The sequence below is a fragment of the Phyllostomus hastatus genome, unplaced genomic scaffold (genome assembly GCF_019186645.2).
Source record: "Phyllostomus hastatus isolate PE091 unplaced genomic scaffold, TTU_PhHast_1.1 phas_scaffold_345, whole genome shotgun sequence".
NCBI lineage: Eukaryota > Metazoa > Chordata > Mammalia > Chiroptera > Phyllostomidae > Phyllostomus > Phyllostomus hastatus.
This window is the reverse complement of record NW_025334024.1, coordinates 10,320,960-10,340,023: the sequence shown is the minus strand read 5'-3', so window position 1 is coordinate 10,340,023 and position 19,064 is coordinate 10,320,960. Positions and strand designations below refer to the sequence as shown.

Below are 19,064 nucleotides of genomic sequence, written 5' to 3'. Positions count from 1 at the left end.
TACAAAATACTAATAGCAGAACTTACTGTATGCCAGGCGAAGTACTGCACGTGCACGATCTCATTTTAATTTGATAACATTATGAAGAAGGTACAGTGCTATTAATATTCCATACTATACATGAATAAGCCAACACACAGGATCCCAAAGCTAGTAAACAGAAGCACTGAACTCGAGTCTCTAACACTGCCTGACTCCAAAACTCACCATTTTTTCACTCTTGTGACATTGCCTCCCCAGCTATGAAACACAATGTCTAGGATTCTAACTTAAAATTCTAAAAACCATATTAACTATTGAGATTTTTTTAAAGATTTTATTTTTAGAGAGAAGGAAAGGGAAGGAGAAGGAGAGGGAGAGAAACATCAATGTGTGGTTGCCTCTCATGTGCCCCCTACTGGGGACCTGGCCTGCAACCCAGGCATGTGCCCTGACTGGGAATTGAACCAGTGACCCTTTGGTTAGCAGGCCAGTGCTCAATCCACTGAGCCACACCAGCCAGGGCAACTACTGAAAAAGATTTTATTACTAGGACTCAAGAGCATGCTCTATGAGATTTACTGGGTTCGAACTCTGAATGTTGGATTTCTGGGACATGCTAATATGTGATTTAAGCATCCATGACTTTTAATCTCCTAAATCCATTTTCCCCTGTTTATTTAGATGTGTTATTTAACCACTGTTTTAATAACTGAAACACGATATGCTTTATAGAATGGCCCTTCCTGAGAAGTCACGAATTACACCAAATGTGGCCTAAAGCTCCGGAAGGGGGTACACTTTTGTGGTGCAGATGCATGTTTGTGTATGTTCCTGGATTTTTGGAAACCCTCGTGATGTGAAAAGAGAGTCAGTTGTCTTTGCTGCCTTCTTGTTGCTGCCAAGTTTGCGGGACATGAGCGGGTACCATCACCACTATTATGTGGGAGCGAGTTGGATCTGACACAAGGCAGCGACACGGAGACCCTGATGCGGGCGCGCAAACACATCTGTTAGGCAGCTTCAAAGGTGTGGTTGACACACTGAACCCCGACCGCAGTTCTAATTCAACTCATCAACATTCCTCAGAGTTCAGTAAAGAGAAATAGTGTCCTCCCACCTGTCATGGAAGTATTTGCCGTGAATGTACTGAGGCCTACGCTTCTAATAGCAAATGGCGCTCTCCAGACAAATGACGTGGCATCGCCGAGGCACCTCCGAATTGTCCCCGGGAGCCTGGGTTTTACATCATCTGTTCTGCATTAATCCTCCATTCGGCCTTGGCCTCCTCTGTGCCTAATGTCTTCACTCAGTCCGTGCCGCTCGGCTAGTCTCCGTTCCCTCACACTGCGTTTATCTCGAAGCTCATCTTCACTCATTTCGGCTCCCTTCCCTGGGGGGAACTTGGGTAGCAGGGTCACAGGGAAGGAGCTAAATGACAAGGTGATGCCCCGTCAGCGGGGCTCACACACTGTCATCTCGCTGATCTATGTGCCGTCCACCTGGTCCCACGCCACTCCATCATCTCCTTTTGCCAAAGAGCGGAGGAAGTTGTTTATTATAGTAATTTTCTTTACATGTCTTTTTTCTGCCTTGAAACAGGCCTGTGGTTAACCTATTTCTCACGTACTGTCATTACAAAGGCTGCCGTCCTTTTCGGCTCCGGGACTTCCCCTTGGTACACTATTAATTGAGAAGGGGGTTCAAAGAGTTAAACACCCCCTTGGCCACTTAAAAGAGAGGGGAAAAAATCTTTAACATAAAGCTTTTATTTTTAAGACTTAAAAAAAAAGGAATGTTGTAAAAACACAGGTGATCATATTTCAGTCTTAGAATAGCAACCTGCGTTATCATGTCATCTCGAGTCACCGTCCATCACACAGAGATGAAGTTACTTTATAATGAAACACTCACGATGGATTTCCTCACCTGCCCTCCAACGGCGTGACAGTTGGGTAGAGTGTGTGACTCATTTATTGTTTTGTGTGTGTGTGTGTGTGTGTGTGTGTGTGTGTGAGAGAGACAGAAACAGAGAGAGAGAGAGAAACAGATGGAGAATGAGGGGGAGAGAGGAAGTAAAAGGAGAGAAAGAATGTGGGAGAAGAACAGAACAGGTAGGAGACGGTGGGGATGTAGGGAGGAGAGAGGGCATCAGCTAGCAAAATAGTTTATCTTATATCATCTCTGAGTGGACACCTTAGTTGATCAAGAAAAAAGGAGAATGTAAGTGCTTTTAATTATCATTGCCAAGACTCCCTAAAATTACACATTCAACAGGCCTTTTGCACGATGCTTAAACAAAGAAGAGGCAGTGACCTTACATGACCTCCAACTAATCTCAAAACGGAAAGAATGAAGTCTCCAGCCCCACTCAAAAGACCAGCACTAATACGTAGACCTCAGATTAAATCATTATTTTGCAGTAAGGCATGGACACATTTAAACTCTAATCTTTGATTTTCACATTTCTGCCCCTTCGAAATGTAATTCCTTACTCACCACACACACTAAGCGGGAGGTGTGGAAGTAACATAGATACGGTTTTCCTTGGTCTTCCCACACCTGATACAATAAACAACGCGGTGGTGTATACCTGATATCCTAAAGACTACTGAACTATAAGCTGACTTTGAAACCTTTCAGACAACTGACAAGTGCACTAGTTCAATGACAAATTCCTTACACTTCATTCCGGGCTTATGCTGTGTGGAATAAATTGCATTAAAAAGTATGCAAAAATTATCTAGTTTATAATAACTGTATCTGCAGTGACCTCAGACTGTATATGATTGCCAAATCAATATTGTTTTGGTGCTGGCGTGTGCGTGCGCATGAGTAGTTTTTCCACAGGCAATGCAGAAATATAATACAGGGTCATGAAATTAGCTCCTTTTCTCCAGCTCATTTACATATATATATGTATTTCAAAATAAGCAGTTGATTGATGGATTAAATAATGCCTAAAATTTTTAAAATCTAAGGCAATCATATAAATCCTTGATTATCCTTATGAATTCCCCTTGGCCACCGATATTCAATTTGACATGCACCTCTTGCAAATGCTGACGCACGTGAGCCAAGGTCCCGAGGACAATGGATGTTTGTAAGGGAGTGTGTTTTAAAATCGGGCGGGCACATGACTCAGTGATAAAAGAAGAGGTCTGTTCTCCATTTAAACTGAGCTTCTCTATGAAGACATTCTGTAAAGCTTTGACATATAAAAATAACCAGAAGCAGAAGACTTTTATTTGGTGTCAGGCCACACGCTTTCTTCTTGGGGCTAACTGACAGCAGTCAATTTATTCCCAGGGTTGCCTCATCCTGCCTTGTGCTAGAAAGCGATCCGAAATAAGCCAAAGGATCTGGGAAACCCCCCACCCTGGGAGGGCAGATTGAGTGAGTCTCCTGTGAACCAACTGGTCAGCAACTTCTTATGTGTAAATTATTCACTTCGGGAGAGGCAAGCATTTTTGCAACCATATTGATTCCTCAAATGCAATTTAGGAGATCAAATTTCAGTACTTTAAATGCTATTCACTGTACTCAACTTTAAACTCTAGCCAGTTCTAACACTAGTCCTAGAAGATGATGAAATCCAGTGGTTTTTTAAGTGCGTATTTTAGAAGTCTGGGCCTTTCAGAGAACTCCAGACTACAGCTGTGGTTGGGGCAGAAGAAAAAACGTGGAGGAAGAAAAGGCTGGCCTTGGGCCTGTCACTCCTGACTTTGGTCAGAGAAACTCTCCTCTCATTTAATTTATTTATTACCTGTATGTATGACTTTTCAATCTGGAAAGAAGATTTTGCTTTTTAAGTGTGTAAGTGAATTTTATCATTGGATGTCCTTCATCCAATAAATACAGGCAAACTTCAGTTCTCGAATGTCCTGGTTCTCAAACATTTTGGTTCTCAACAAAGTTGTTCATGGAAAAAAAAGAATATCCGTTGTCTAACAAAGCTTCTGGTCTCGATTCCCTACCTAACAGCCCTTTCATGCTGATACCGCTGTGATCAGTCACGTGTCTGCCAGGTGATTCAGTTATCGAACAAATCACCTCAAACAATCTTCTGGAACAAATTAAGTTCAAGAACTGAGGTTCTGCTGTATTTTTTATTTTTTGAGCATCTATGATGTTCTAGGTACTATGCCAGCCCTGGAAGCTGCCAAGATGTGTAAGTCTTCCTGCTAGTGTAGCGTTTCAGGTGCAATTAAAGAGCTTAAAGACAGTGCTATAGGACCAAGTGGAAAACATCAGCTTAGCACTAGTTTGGGGAATGATTTCACAAATGAGAAAACTGGGATCTAGAAAGTTTAAGTGACTCATGCAGAGTGGCACAGGTAGGGGCACAGGTAGTGACCCATACTGCCAACTATGTACACAGATGCTCCCTGCTCTGACCCGTGCTGCTTCCAAAAAGAATGGGATCCACACACCAAAACTCACTCTTTACATCCTTTAAACACTTGTAATCTGATTTATGTCTTCACCACTGTGTATTCCCAAGGTCTAATAGAAGGGACCCAAAAAATGTTTCATTTTTTTCAGACATTGAGAGGAAGTAAGGAGAAGAAAATTACTTTGAAGGTAGTTACCTAAATCAATACACACACACACCAACATGGTTGAAGATGGGAACTAGGTATAAGATACTGGGAAGACCTGATTAATATGCATAAATGAGATTAAAAATAGGGACATTACATTATCCTTCCAATGCCAGCATCATGTGTTTTGGCAAATAGGCCGTTCTGCTGATTTTTATACTATAATAAGAATGTAGTGAACATGCAGATATTTTCAGTGGCCAAGCGAGAAAGTGCTTTTTTTCCACAGACGTATACTTTCTGCGGACAGAACAGCATTTTTTATTTTGGTAGTTTCCCACACTTTGATTTTCAGCATCCCACAGGATTGTAAAACACATTCAACATTTTTATATTGGAGTGAACATATTTTTGGCTCTAAAAGTATTCATTTTGGTTCAGTTCATAGCTGTATGGAAAGACGTATGAACTTGAACTTCCTTTAAAGAATATAGCCATGGATTACTTGGATACTGATATGTAATCTAGTTTTGGAAAAAATGTAATTTATTGCTAACTCTGATTTTAACTTTTTAAAAATCACTGTGTTATATCGATTTAGGAGAGGACTGAGTACATGCAAAAAACTGGCCTGGAACTTGATGTTCTCCTGAGAGGAATAAAGTATAATTTAAATATTAAAGTCATTAACCCCAATATTTCTAAAAGATAAAATAGACATAATACAAGGTCCCTGCATTTGATTTTTCTAAGCTCCAAATATACTTTGCAAATTTTGAATGAAACCATAACTCCTTTAAAAATACAAGTAATTCAAGTCCAATTAATCACACATTTCCCTCTAGATTGCTTTCAGACAGGGCACATTCCTAGGACATTAATTTAAGCTTTCATTGATTCTATAAGTAGAATGAGCACATAAAGTGTGGCTTTGTAAAGCAATAGCTAAGCCAATGTGATGTTAGTCCATTGCAGTGAAACTATGATTTTGTATTAATAGAGATATTACAGTTCTTATTTCTATTCATATGGTAGTAAAATTATTTTTTAAAATATATTTTACATATCCAGTTGAACCTAAAGAAGATTTTTAAAATAATTTTATTTAGATCTACCCAATATGTTCCTCTTATATTTTAACTTTTTTTCTCAAGGTGCTGCCTGTATTTGCAAACAGAGTGATGGATGAACTTGCTCAACTTTAGAGAACTCCATCACCAACTGAGGTCATCCTTCTATTTCTCAAAAAGAGCTCCTAAACATCAGAACAAATTTTGGACCAAGTGACCAACCCAAAGATTTCATTGTAGTCAAGGCTAAATAAGACAGATGAGTAAGATACGGAGCTATGCTTCCATTATGCAAAGCACAAAGAAATTCTCAGCTTGAGGCTGGTACAACATTCCATGACAACGCGTCAATTATCTGGTGAATTTGATCAACACAGACAGTGCCAGGGGATATTTCAGGCTCTGAAGATGAAAGCAAGAAGGAACTCAGCTATTCTGCTTTGCACTTTCCATCAGTCTTGTCTTGCTCTTCGTGTTTTTCCTACAGAAGATACACATTTAATGGCAAACCTTAAATTACCAACAGCTCTGGCAACACCTACTGGAATGGCTTTGTGTTTACGAACAAAACTGGAGAAACAACAAAAAATGGCTGCTCATCACAAAGGAGTAAAACGCATGTTTCTCACAAGGAATGATTTGCACGCGGCTCTCACTGCTCACAGCGGAGGCTGTGAGTGGTGCCTCACCGCACCTCCTGAGCCACATTATTTTTCAGCCACAAAACGTGTTGTATGTACATTTGCTTAGAGATGGATCAGAGTCCTCTTGGCAAAGCTAATGAAGCTGTGTTTCCCTAAAACATACACCTTGCAAGCTAAATATACCTCCCTAAAGAAAATAGACCTTTTCTAAAGGAAAGAAAAAGATGTTTGTGTCTTAGACACTGGGTAGAAAAAAATAGAACAAACATACATATCTAAAACTAAGGTTTGGAAAAAAAAAGTCCAGGAATCCTTAAGCAGAGAGTTTGATTCCTGTGTCTTAGGTTTAATGAAAGTGTAATTTCAGGGGCTGGATTCCTGGCTGAGTTCCAACCACCCTAACCTTAGTCCAGTTTGATCTGGGGCTCTTGTGCTCACCCCCTGAAAGTCCTGAGAGGGTTGGAAGAGGATTTTGTAATGATGCCTTCTCTCAGAGTTAGTGTTGTGAAATCTTTAAGGGATCTTCTGTCTGTGTGGGAGAAGGAATAGAACCTAGTACCTCGAGTTCATAAGATACTGGGAAGTTGACTCATGGTCAAGATCGAGGGCTCAGCCCTGGCTGGCGTGATTCAGCTGGTTGAAGCGTCATCCTATAACCAAAAAGCTGCAGGTTCGATTCCCAGTCAGGGCATATACCTAGATTGCAGGTCCCATCTCCCTTCAGGGCACACTTACAGAGGGCAACTAATCAATGTTTCTCTCTCGCATCATTTTTTTCCTCTCTCTCTCCCTTCTTCTCTCTCTAAAAGTGATGGAAAACTGTCCTTGGATGAGGATTAAAAAAAAGTGCCTAGGTTGCAAACTCAAATACTGTACCTGCTAGGGTCTGAAGTTCTCTTTTCTTAAAAAAAGTAAAAAATCTCTATTTTTAAATATAAGAAATCACTTTATATTAAAGCATTAATCTGTTTTGCTTTAATATGCAGATCTCGGAGCTTGGTCTGGCTTGTGGTCAGCAGTTTGCTAGCCATGGTCTGAGGTTTAGATGAAAAAAGTACATGTGTGATATTCTCAGAAGGCAACACGACGCTCACGGTTACAAACGTTATGTGCCAAGTACCCTGCAAGCACTCAACTTACCTCTGACTATCCTCACAATAGCCCTAATGGTTACCTAGTATCGTCTGCCTATTTCACAAGTGTGGACATTCAGTGGCACAGGTTAGGAAACTTGCCCAAGTTTAGAGCTAGCTAAGAGTCCATATGCTTGACCAGACTATATGTACAGTATCTGATTTAGAATCCAAAGTTACAGGCGGTCATTTTTTTAACTGTCTTCTACTAATTTTCCTTAGTAAATGTTTAAGGCTAATGCCTTTAATAATAATAAAAACAATATTAACAATAACAATAATAGTAGTTATTGTTATTGAATTAAGCTAACGGTTCCTTGAGTTGAGAAGAACAGTAGGCCTGGACCGAGCGTAGATAGCAAACTCCGAGGTGGAAACAGTGGGCCGCAGTCCAGCGCTGCTTTTCCTCAGCTGTGTGAGTTGTGTGAGGCAAACCTTTTAAGCTCCCGTCACACTTCTTTGCTTATTGTTCTGGCAAGTGAGTGAGGCAGGTTTTCTATCCCAATTTTGTGGGTGAGAAACTGAAGCTCAAAACGACTCACACAAGTGCCAGGTTCTGTAAGTCTTCAGCGTGGGGGTGGGGGGGAGCCAGTGTGACCCCCACACAACCTGAAGCAAATCCCTGGCCTCTGAAAGCGAGCGACCAGCCCCATCCTACACACTAAGCATCAGGAGGACCAAAGAAAATGCACACGGTAAGAGCCTGCAAAGTCATGGGCACATATGTTGGCTGTTTCCGTGATCATTATTACCTGCTAATTATATTCCTTTTCTTACCTGTAAGAAAATGGTGACCTACACGAGAAAGGTGGTTTGCTGTGATGAAAACTTTCTTGGCACTCAAGCAAGTGCTACTATATCATTCCGCCTCCCGAGTCAGTCAACCTAGGTGGTGAATTGCTAGAATGGACTATCCAAATGGCAGACACAGACAAACTAGAACAATATAAAAAGTATTCCTAATCTATCTCCACCCGAGCATTCAGGACAGCCAAGCGTCATGGTGAAAGGTTGGCAAGTAAACATGCAAATCACACATTCTCTTGGAGACCCATTGGATTCCTGCCCTTTCCCCCAAATGGAGTTGCTCTCTTTTCCCCTTCGCACTCGGAAATTTAGCCTGTGAGGAAACACGAACTGCGAGGATCGGAGCTTTCTAAACGAGCTCCAATTGGGATCATCATCATAAACTGAGCAAGAGGCACTGAGAACTGAGTGAACAGAAGGAGCTTACTTCAAAGACCAGCGTCTCATTAGTGGGTCCCGGTGCGTACAGACGTTCGGGGCGGTTAAAGGCGCGCTGGTACTCAAACACGGTCCCCGCGAAGAGGAACTCCCCAGGCCAGTCGATGCTCCAGCCCCCGGTTAGGTAGTACTTTCGATGGAGGTTTCGGACCGCGAGGTAACTGGAGGATGTCTGCAGTTCCTGGACTTCGATGCTCCGGGCGCCTGCCGGGATGGTGACTACCGGATAGTACTCTGGGTGGAAACGAGAGGACATTGCTGTTTTCCAGCCAAGGTGGCTAGAAGTGCTCAGAGACCTGTAGTGGTCGTTTTTATAGAGTGAGGTTTTTGAATCATTAACTGACATTCCTTTCTACTCTTATGAAGTGAAAATGATCAATTATTTCCTTTCCCAAAGGGTAGGAACACCAGACAGAGAAATCTATGTCACTTTCCCAGGCAGTTGTGTGGGGACAGAGGCTACATGTGAAGGCCAGGAAACTCAAGAATGCTTGTTCTTTTTCATCTATCTACAAGAAAATCATAGCCATGTATTCTCACAGTGATATCTGAAAACCAGGGCTCGAAGTTTAATCTTCTTCAAGATGTTTAGATAATTGCTTCAGATATCCATCTAATACTGCAAGGCTGTATTATCCAAGCTCCATAATAAGTTCTTTGTTTAACAAACAAATGTGGGGTGTGTGCCAGCCTGGATAGCATATTAAAACTGCCTAGCAGGAGGGCATGTGTGCAACACATCTGTGAGATGTGTGTACTGATAGAACTCTTCATCTTAAAAAACCCACCTCTCCTCCCTCGCTCTTGTGGTAGTGCCGAAAGCCATCCTTTTCCATGAGCCAGGTGAGCCAGGTAAAGGCCTGACCACCTTTAGCCTCACCTGAACTTGTTCAGTAGCAAAGGGTGTGTCCCGCCAGCAGTAGCAATGAAATAGCAGCATCTCTTACCGTTTGCTTTATGCTGGTTGAGGTACAGGCCTTTATAAAACTTGCAAGTCGAATTATCACCTTTGCAAACACCACAGGCATCAGAAACTGCTTTAGAGCCAAGTTCATGGTCACATCCCACTGGCTGTGACAAAGGCCAAAAAAGCAAGAAAAATCAAAAGTCAGAGAAGCCAGTGGCTAAGAATAACCGAGAGGTCCATGGTTTTCTGTACTTATAGAACATTAGGAAGGAGGCTCAGCTTTATGGTTAAAAGCACAGTGTCAACTTCAGCTGACTCAGGGTTCAAATCCTTCCTCTGCTATTACTAGGTGCATGTCTAGGCAGTTATGTAACTTATCTAGGCTTAGACTCTTCATCTATAAAACTGGAATAAAAAGTCTCTCTGCTAACAATGGCAGGTGAGCTTATTTGAGTCAGCTCTACCACTGAAACATAAAATGCTGTACAAAACACACGCACGCGTGCACACACACACACACACACACACACCCTGAAGGGATCAAAGATCTTACAGTCAAATTAAAAAAGAAAGTGGGTGCCCAAATAGAAAAGAAAACTAACAGAAAGAAAGAGTAGTACTCTTTCACACACATTTGTGAGGCTCTAATCATATAGTGAATGCACTTAGTGAATACACAATAAAAGTTTTCTGTTATTATTAAGTATCTTAAATAATTTTTACAACTACTATGCAAAGTAGGCTATATTAGGATCTCCGTTCTATTACACAAACATGGAGCAAAAAGGAAACTAAAAAATCATACTGGGGCCACACAGCCAGTAAGTGGGCAACCTGGAGATAGTGCTCACATCCAGTTTGAAGATGTTGCCCTTTAACCCCACGCCACCTGCTTTTCTGCAGACAGAATCTCTTGCCACACTTCTCACATTTGCATTTGATACGAGGAAACACAAAACATGCTCAGACATCCCAAAGCAGAAAGGTTCTCTTACTTCACAAATCCCATCAATACAAACATCATTTTTGTTTGGGGAGCAAGGAGTTCCGTCTTTCACCTTGCTGGACATTGCGAAAAAAAATTCAAAGTTCTCAGCCTTGCAGTACAGTCGACATCGGTCTTCCTCTAGAAGCAAAGAGAGCAGACAGGGCATGGTCAAGAGGAACCACAGGAAAATGACCTGCCCTCCCGAAGGATGGATTAAATTTATTTAGCATGCCAGCAGGGTCCAAATGGAAAGAGTTATTTACAGTTTTGTGTGTGTGGCATATTTGTGCACGTGTGCTTAGGTACGTGGCTTTTAAAAATAGGAGTGCCACTTAGTAATCCATATGAAGCTGCTTCAACATTAATATATGAGAATTTAATTTTTTCTAATCCTTAATAACAGCCATGATGCACACATGGGTTGTACAGTTACTCTCCTTGAACAGTAAATATCTGAAACTTCATAGGCACTACAGTCTGCCATTGCCAACACAGAAGTGAAGGCGTGTTTAAAGTTTCAATAAAACTATATATTTATATTTACTTTTTAAATTTTACTTTTCAATTACAGTCAATATTCAATATTGTTTTACAATAGTTTCAGGTGCTCTGAATAGTGACTAGACAATTATAGAATTTACAAAGTAATCCCACAATTTTTCAGGTACCCACCTGGCCTCATACACAGTTGTCACAATAATATTGACTGCATTCCCTCTGCCGACTCTCCACTCCCATGTCTGCTTTGTAACTGCCAATGTGTGCTTCTTATTTCCTTCCCCCTTTTCACCCAGCTCCCAACCCCCTTCCTCTCTAGCAATTAGTTTGTTCTCTGTATCTGTGAGTGTTTCTGTGTTGTTTGTTCATCTAGTTTTTTCCTTTAGATTCCACATATAGGTGAAATCATATGGTATCTGTCCTTCTCCAACAAAACTTTGTTTTTTAAAAAAGCAGGTCAGATTTGGCCCACAGGCCATCGTTTGCTGACCGGTGATTTAGGACATGGCTTACTATAGATATTTATTCAATCAGTTAGGAGGAAAAAAACTAGGCATTTTGGAATAAAGGCATATATTCAATAGTGTTCATAAAACATACAGAGAAGAATCATATCATGAAAAGGAAGAAGCAGCAAATAAACTGAACCTAAAGGCTAAAAAATTAACTTTTATTGACCATTAAGTTTCTGGTAACACAGGCAAAGAGGAAACAGTACTATGCTTATAGAGCTCTTGTTATCAGAAAGCTGTTACTATGCTAGATTCTCAAATACGACGAGCTCTCCGAAGCTAGCAACTCCAGATGGCATTTCTCACGAGACCTGAAGTGGGCAACGTCGTGATATGCCCAACCACAGTCTTACAATAAACGTATGAACGGTTTGCAAACAGTTGTGCTTCACAAAACCTCTCAATAAAGGACAACGCCAACAATGAGAAAAAAGGTCAATTATTGTGTCCCAAATATGCAGATGTGTAGATGAATTACTTTTTTTTCTCCCACCTAGGGTTTTTTTTAAATAGCAGCTTTATTTAACACCTGCTAAATTTTGCATATGAGATTAGGGAGCTGGAAGTAACAAGTTCTAGAAAATTCCATTTTTCCAGCACAGGTTCCTGAGCAAGTTATGAATTAGTCCATGGGAAACACAGAAGAAAAAAAAGCTCACTACTGTAAGATAAACATGATCTATGGATATGAATAAGGACAAAAATGATCTACAAACAACCCATCCCTTGTTTTTCCCAAACTGCATGGAAGTCACAAGCGCTTCGATCGTGGTCAGTCTTTTCTGATCGTAAGTAAGTGTCAGGAGGAGGAGAGGGACGGACAAGAAGGCCTTCACTTTCCTGCCTCCCCACTGGGCTTGGAGACCCCATGGCTGTGGGCTGTTTGACCCCGTGCAGTCTGCTCTGCGCGGGGCAGGGAGTCGGTCATGCAGCCCGTGCTCAGTGAACATCTGCTGAGTGAAGGAATGACATGGCATGCTCCTTGCTTAGTAAAAACTCCAGTAAAATTGGTGAAAGAACTTCAAAACCAAAAAACATCTTACACGTTATAAAATTCACATGTATTCAAGACGGGGCCTGTTTAAAGGATGGTCATAATCTATTAACAGATTCCATAAACACTGTATTTGAGTGAAAGATGTGGGAAAGGCCAGTGAATATCCAAGAAGACAAAGCAAGGAGCAGAAGGGGGAAATGAAGGGAAGGACAACAGAGTCTCAGAGAAAGAACCATGGATAAGAAACGTGGAATTATGGGAGAGTACAACAAAGAGCAAATAAGTCTTCAAATGTCAGACCTGAAAGCAACTGTAGCTATTCTACTGAATTGTCCACTGGGACCTGCTGGATAATATCCTTCCTAGGAAACCACAGGGTTCGTGATTGAATGCCGCTAGTGATGGAGAGCTTACAGCTCGTAAAGGGGCACACTTCCACTATGGGCAGCTGACATGTGTCTGTTCATTCAGCCCAAGTTATAAAAATTCCTATAGAACCTAGGTTCTTGTGGAGGAAAAGGTAACAAACGACAATATAATATAAATTTATGCACTAGTAAGAGTTTTGAAGAAGAAAGCAGATTAAGCGTTTGAAGACTGATATGAACAAAGGGTATTTCGGACAGGCTAGCAACTAGAATCTCCCTGAGAAGGTGATGCGGCTAGACAGGCCTTAGTCCTTGAATGAATTCTATTTGCTGAAGCGATTTCAAAGAAATCTAAATTCCCTTCTAGTCAATAAAACTCTTCGAAGTTTTGAAGGTAACTAGTGTCTTTTCTACAGGAAATATCTGCACAGATTCCTCATTGCTTCCTACTAAGACAGGGATTTCAGAACTTTCGTGTCTGTTGTTACCTATGTTAGGCACCTGTGACCCAGACACAGACCAGTGCTTTGCGACAGGCTGGGCTGGCGCTGAGTGGAGTCGCGCTACCATCTTTGATTTGGAGGTGTTCCTTGTTATAACGATGTCTCTAATCACATTGGCTGCTCCGTGGTAATGGATAATCTAGGCTCCTTTTGGACTTTTGCACCAGAACAGCCTGCAGTCTTCTCCCCCATGAGTTGTCATTACATTTAGTCTCTCTCCACTTCACACCCATGCAGTTGGGATCCCCATGTTTCCCTTTCCCAGGGGTCGTGGATGAGTTCCCATAAAGCCAGTGAATGGAAACAACGGAAGGAAACAAATGGGAGTGGGTGGCAACTTGCACTACACAGGTAACAGGAAGCACACTCAATTTGTATGTAGAACTGAAATAAACGTTTTGATGCTTGACCAAAAACAAATGAATGTAAAAACAAAATACGGGTCATTACTTTAAGCTATAATAAGTACCGAGAACCTAGTATGAGACTTTTTTATTCATGGGTGGCGGGGTGTGTACACTCAGCAAACAGGCCTTCCCATGCTTGTAACCATCTAACATGTCAGTTACTGAGAGTGGGGTCTCTGTGGGGCATATACGGTTTCATGAGTTTTTGGTCTGGATAATTCATACCAATTTCAATTAACATCCCTGGGAGGCTTAATTGCTGAAATGTCAAAGGTAAGTTTAGAAATGTAAGTGCATCCCAAACACATGGATACTGTGGCTTACAGATGTGGGAGACAAGGGGTGTCTTATGAAAAATTAAGTGTGGAAAAATAAACAAAATCTATGCAACTGAATTAAACTATGGGCCAGGACAGATCTGGGGAACAACGGATAAAAATGGAAAAACTGTCACATCGGCAGCCGTTTCTTCTGGGTTGTGCGTTCACGTTGCTGTCTGCACGGAGACGTGTGGATCTGAGGGGCATAGAGACTGAGTTACCTTCCACTTTTGTGTAGGGCTTCCACTGGTAGAACCATCCACGGAAAGGTTTGCTGTTATATTCTGCACACTGCTGGGCTCGAAAATCCAAGCTGTTTTCATGACAAGGGTTAATATTGCACAACTGATAAATTCGGCTAGAACCCGGACAGAACTTGCCACCGTATTGAGGCCTAAAAAATAAAATGAAAGAACTTTAATGCTAGCAGTCAAAGAGCTCGCTACAGTCTCGGAGGGTACTATACAGAGGGACGAACCAGGTGAGTGTCATCCCAGCGCATACGGTCCACGATGACAGTGGAAGTGTGTAGCATACAACCTATCACATCCCTTCTTGTTTCCATGGCAGACATAACCAATCAGAAGCTTTTGGGAGGGCGCAGAGCCTGATGTGTCCTCAAAATCCCTCTCAGCATAGCCCTCAAGTAGCCACTACTGCTGCTCATCAGTTGGAATTGGCAGGTTAGAGCAAACTTATTTGGCATCTCTGATCCCGTTTCCACATCTGGCAATTTCCTTAAAGACTGTTGAAAGCATACTCTTGACACTCGTCCTGTCACCTTACATGACAGGATATCTGTGAAGGCACCTCCATGTTCCTATTAAGGTAGATGTGTGCTACTCACACATACCCCCATGTGGGCATCAGAGCTCTTCAACTGCAAACCCACACACAGCTCCAGCTTTCCTTGGATTTCTAGGCACTCAGCACCTTCCTACCAGTCACCCTGCCTCTGCTGCTGTGCAGAAATTCAGGACGCCGGGGAGAAGGAGCGGGGAGCCTCATCTGCCATGTTTTCCAGTCCGGCTTTGTCAGTCACTGAGCTGATATTCTGATTGCTGTTTGACTCTTGCGTGTTTTACTGTAATTGTTCCAAAGCTGCAAGGCTGATCATTCCCTCATTCTCATCTGCACAATCACTTTTCAACTTTGCAGGTGGCTCAATCCTTTCCTGCCAAGCACAGTGGGAAATGGATTTCAAGAGTAGAGAATCCCATTAGAACATAAATAATTATGTTCTAATCTAATGGCAAGCTCTTTAAGATCTTAGTAGGCAGGCTGCAAAAACCAGAAAGCAAAATAACGAAAAAAAAAGGAGCACAAATCACACTGCAAATCACCAGTAACATCTTATCCAGCTTAGTCCAGGCACAAAGCAATGTCTTCTTTTCATTCCCACTTTTTCTGTAGTTTTCTCCAACAGCTAAACCCAACGATGGATCTCCTCACACCAAAGCTCAATGCAAACATGTAACGTGAAAGAAGGTTCCAGGTTAATAAATTTATGTGATTAAAATTCCTTGTCTCTTTAGGAAGCACAAGAATGCTATAAAACAGCCCTGGATCTGCTTCAGCATATTTTACCAAACCCTCCAATAACTGCCTGCTAAAATGGATTCAACAGAAACGAGAAGTGCCATATTGCCAGAATGAGATTTTTCTGCTATTTCAAAACATTCTGGAGCAACTACTTAAACATCCCGTAGTCGCTGTGCTAGATCAAACCCCCGAGGACTTCTTAAATCATTATCTAAAAAGCACTTAGAAAAACTTGCAAGTGCCCTCTCACTGTCTTCCTGTTCTTAGTCATCTTTCCAAGGCTTCCTCAGTGTGAGACTCCCTGAGGTTTTACATGTAACCTTAATTCAGACAATTTAAAGGCACTAAAGTGAAAGAGGAACACATGTGTTACTTTTTCAACTCAGAAACTATAATGTGGAAAAGACCTCAGGACTCATATAGCCATCTCACACAACTTGCTGCGTAAAGGCCACACGGCTAGAAGAGAGGCAAGCTGAACCTCTCATCTCTGGACTCTCCAGGGGTCTTTGCCTATTCCGCTCTGCCTGCACCTAACTGAATGCAGCAATAGGACCCAGGCATGGGGGAGGAAGAAAGGAGAGCGCAGTGGTCTCGGGCTGGCCTTTTCCAATGAGGCAGGTCTGGATTTAACTATTCCCTGCCTCTTTCCAGCTTATCTTTAGACAATTTTATCTAACTTCCTAATCTGTAAAGTGGGGGCAATTGTGACAATATTTGTGAAGAATTTAGGGCAGAGTCTAGGGCCCAGTTAGCACAAATAAATCATAACTATTTTTAAATGCTTTCTATTTTTAATGACCAACAAAAATTCGGACATTTCTATCAAATCCTCAAATACAGGCACATTCTTCTGGAGCTATGCACATGAGTGTTCGGATAAGTTAACAGAAAATTCTACTACGACATCCCTTGGTATAATATGTTCTTGAAGATTAAAAATAAAAATATAAACAGAAAGCAAATGTCTAGGCACATGATTTTATGTTTATAATAGACTATTATACAGTATATCCATAATTTGCTTCTGCATAATTTATCAGGTCCTCCCTATAAATGGTTACAATATTGTCTGGCCATCTGATATTAGGGCCACTTGGGGAGCTCTGCTAAATATGCCTGCACCCTCCTGGGCCCTCCCCGACATTCTCCATGAGAACATGGGATGGGGAAGATCCAGAAATCAGGTTTTTAAAGTACACGGGTGATTCTAATAGTCAGCTGAGCCTGGAAATTGCTGGTTGGGAAAAGAGCCAGAGATTTGAATCAATTATTATTCTGATTCTAGTGGCATATTATTCTTTCTCAAATGGACCTGCATTTTAGGGAAGTTCTAGAATACCTTAATTTCTTTCATTTTCAAGATTTTCATTTCACTGTTTTCTTCAACAGAGTTTATAGGAGTTTGACTAGGCTCTCTGAAGTGTAATAATTTAATAGTAAGGGAACCAGGAAAAATGTCAGAGGATTAAGACAGTGGGCCCTTGGTCTCACTCGAACATCACCAGCTTGGTGACCTGGGTGAGGACTGTCACTGTGCTGGCACCCTCTGCTGCCCCATCACCTGCTTGTAGAATAACTGGATTAGACAACAGGTGGCAACTCATGTATCTGTTCTAACCTGACTGGGACCTAATGCTTGGGAAGTGTTTGGAGAAGGTTCCTGAGGGCTCAGTAGAAAATGAAGCTCCATCATTTAAAAGTGTCTGCGGCAGACACGAGAAAAATAAGAAGGGCCGTGTGTACCTGGGACTGGCCGTTCCAGGACCAGATATACTGTAAACTCTCGTGAAGCTGGAAAGCTTGATATAAAGCCATGAATCAGCCAGGAATAATTCATTTTTTATGAAACAAAAATATACTCTGGGAAAGTCATCATCATGTGAAATAAAAAGCTCACACTGCTTTCGCATGAAAAAAATAAAAATGGTTAGGCCGAGGGATGCGAACAGAACAAATGTTTCAACTGAAGGAAGAAAGAAATGAGTAACTTGAAATAGGGAGAAAAAATCCAGCTGTGTTACAACGAAGTGAACTAAGGACAGAGAACAACTTATTCAATCGTCTTGGGATAGCCGATTGCTCACTTGTTTTATTTGTGACTTCAAGCTTAATCAAAGCAAACAGCACCATGATTAGCCTTCATCTTGTTTAAAATTAAAACTGCACCAAGTGGAACTACTTTAGTGATTAATTCTCCTATTAGGCATCTCTAAAGTTGCAATGTGATATTTCCATGAGCAATGCCCTATTCCGACGAGAGCTCTCAAGCCCGCAGACACAGGAGAGGGTTTCACTGAAATCTCGGGGGTGTCATTCATGCACTCTGCCAGCGGGGCTAGTAAATTAGGCAATCTATTTCTTTCTTGGGAAAATATCGAAATGGTCAAATGTTGCAATGTATGAAAACCAGATCCATGAAACATGCTGCAAAAATGAAATATAACATAATGGATTTTAACAATTCCATCGAAGATGAGGGCTCCATTCAAAGCAGAGGAGGGTGGTTTTAGAAATCCGACATACACTGTACAAGTATCACAAACCTCAGCACCACTGTGCATAGTTACTGGGTCTGAGTAGAATAGCCAGTCTTGACTGCGGATGACTGCCCCCTATAGGATATTTGGCAACATCTGGAGACATTTTTCGTTGTCACAATTTGGACACTGTGGGGAGAGAGAGTCATCCTACTGGCATCTAGTGGGGAGAGGCTAGGGATGCTACTAAATATTCTGCTGCATACAGGACCAACCCTGACACCAAAAAAAGTTTCCAGCTTAATACATTAATAGTGCCGAAGCTGAGAAATCCTGCGTTAGCCTGAGATACCCCAAAGAGCACCTAAGAAACCACAGTTAGTGTGTCTCCCCATCCTCCCTTGCATTTTGGAACAAATTGGCCTTTTGATCCAGTTCAGCCTGCTCATTCCCATAAAGTATCATTTGTCTCTCTAAAAATTTGCTTGGGCTCTACTTTCATTATTTATTCTACTTCTCAATCAACCACACTGCAATGTAAATGCAATGTAAATCAATGCAAACATTGATTTATGCAATGTTTGCAACCTGCCAGGCACTTATAAAAGCACTGTTCAAATATTGACTCAGTTGATGGAGGTAGTATCTCTACCCCATTTTTACAAATGAGGAGTCCAGAGCAGCAGAGTACACTGTCCATCGCCCCAGAGCTGGGAAGCGGCAGGTCGGGAGGCAAACCCAGGTTTCTGGGGTGAGGTCTGTGTTCTTAGCTCCCGTGCTGTGCCACCACTGAAGTGATGTTGTAAAATCAACTCCACTATTTTCCAACGCCCCATCACATTCCCCTCACTCCATGCCATCCTCCAAAGTCCGGTTCCTCTCCCATTGCTCCTGAGGGCTGCTCCTCTGATACCCCGTGTTCCTAGT

At 41.8% G+C, this 19,064-nt stretch overlaps 1 protein-coding gene across 1 annotated transcript in view; it reads right to left on the bottom strand.

The window, feature by feature from the left end:
• ADAMTS18 (ADAM metallopeptidase with thrombospondin type 1 motif 18) overlaps window positions 1–19,064 on the bottom strand; it is a 124,349-nt gene that overhangs the window by 21,035 nt on the left and 84,250 nt on the right. Inside the window, exons 12-15 of the mRNA XM_045819213.1 lie at window positions 14,337–14,509; window positions 10,518–10,648; window positions 9,563–9,686; window positions 8,605–8,849 (exon numbers count right to left, since the gene is read on the bottom strand). Of these exons, the coding sequence (XP_045675169.1) occupies window positions 8,605–8,849; window positions 9,563–9,686; window positions 10,518–10,648; window positions 14,337–14,509 (673 nt within the window). The remainder of the gene's footprint in view (window positions 1–8,604; window positions 8,850–9,562; window positions 9,687–10,517; window positions 10,649–14,336; window positions 14,510–19,064) is intronic.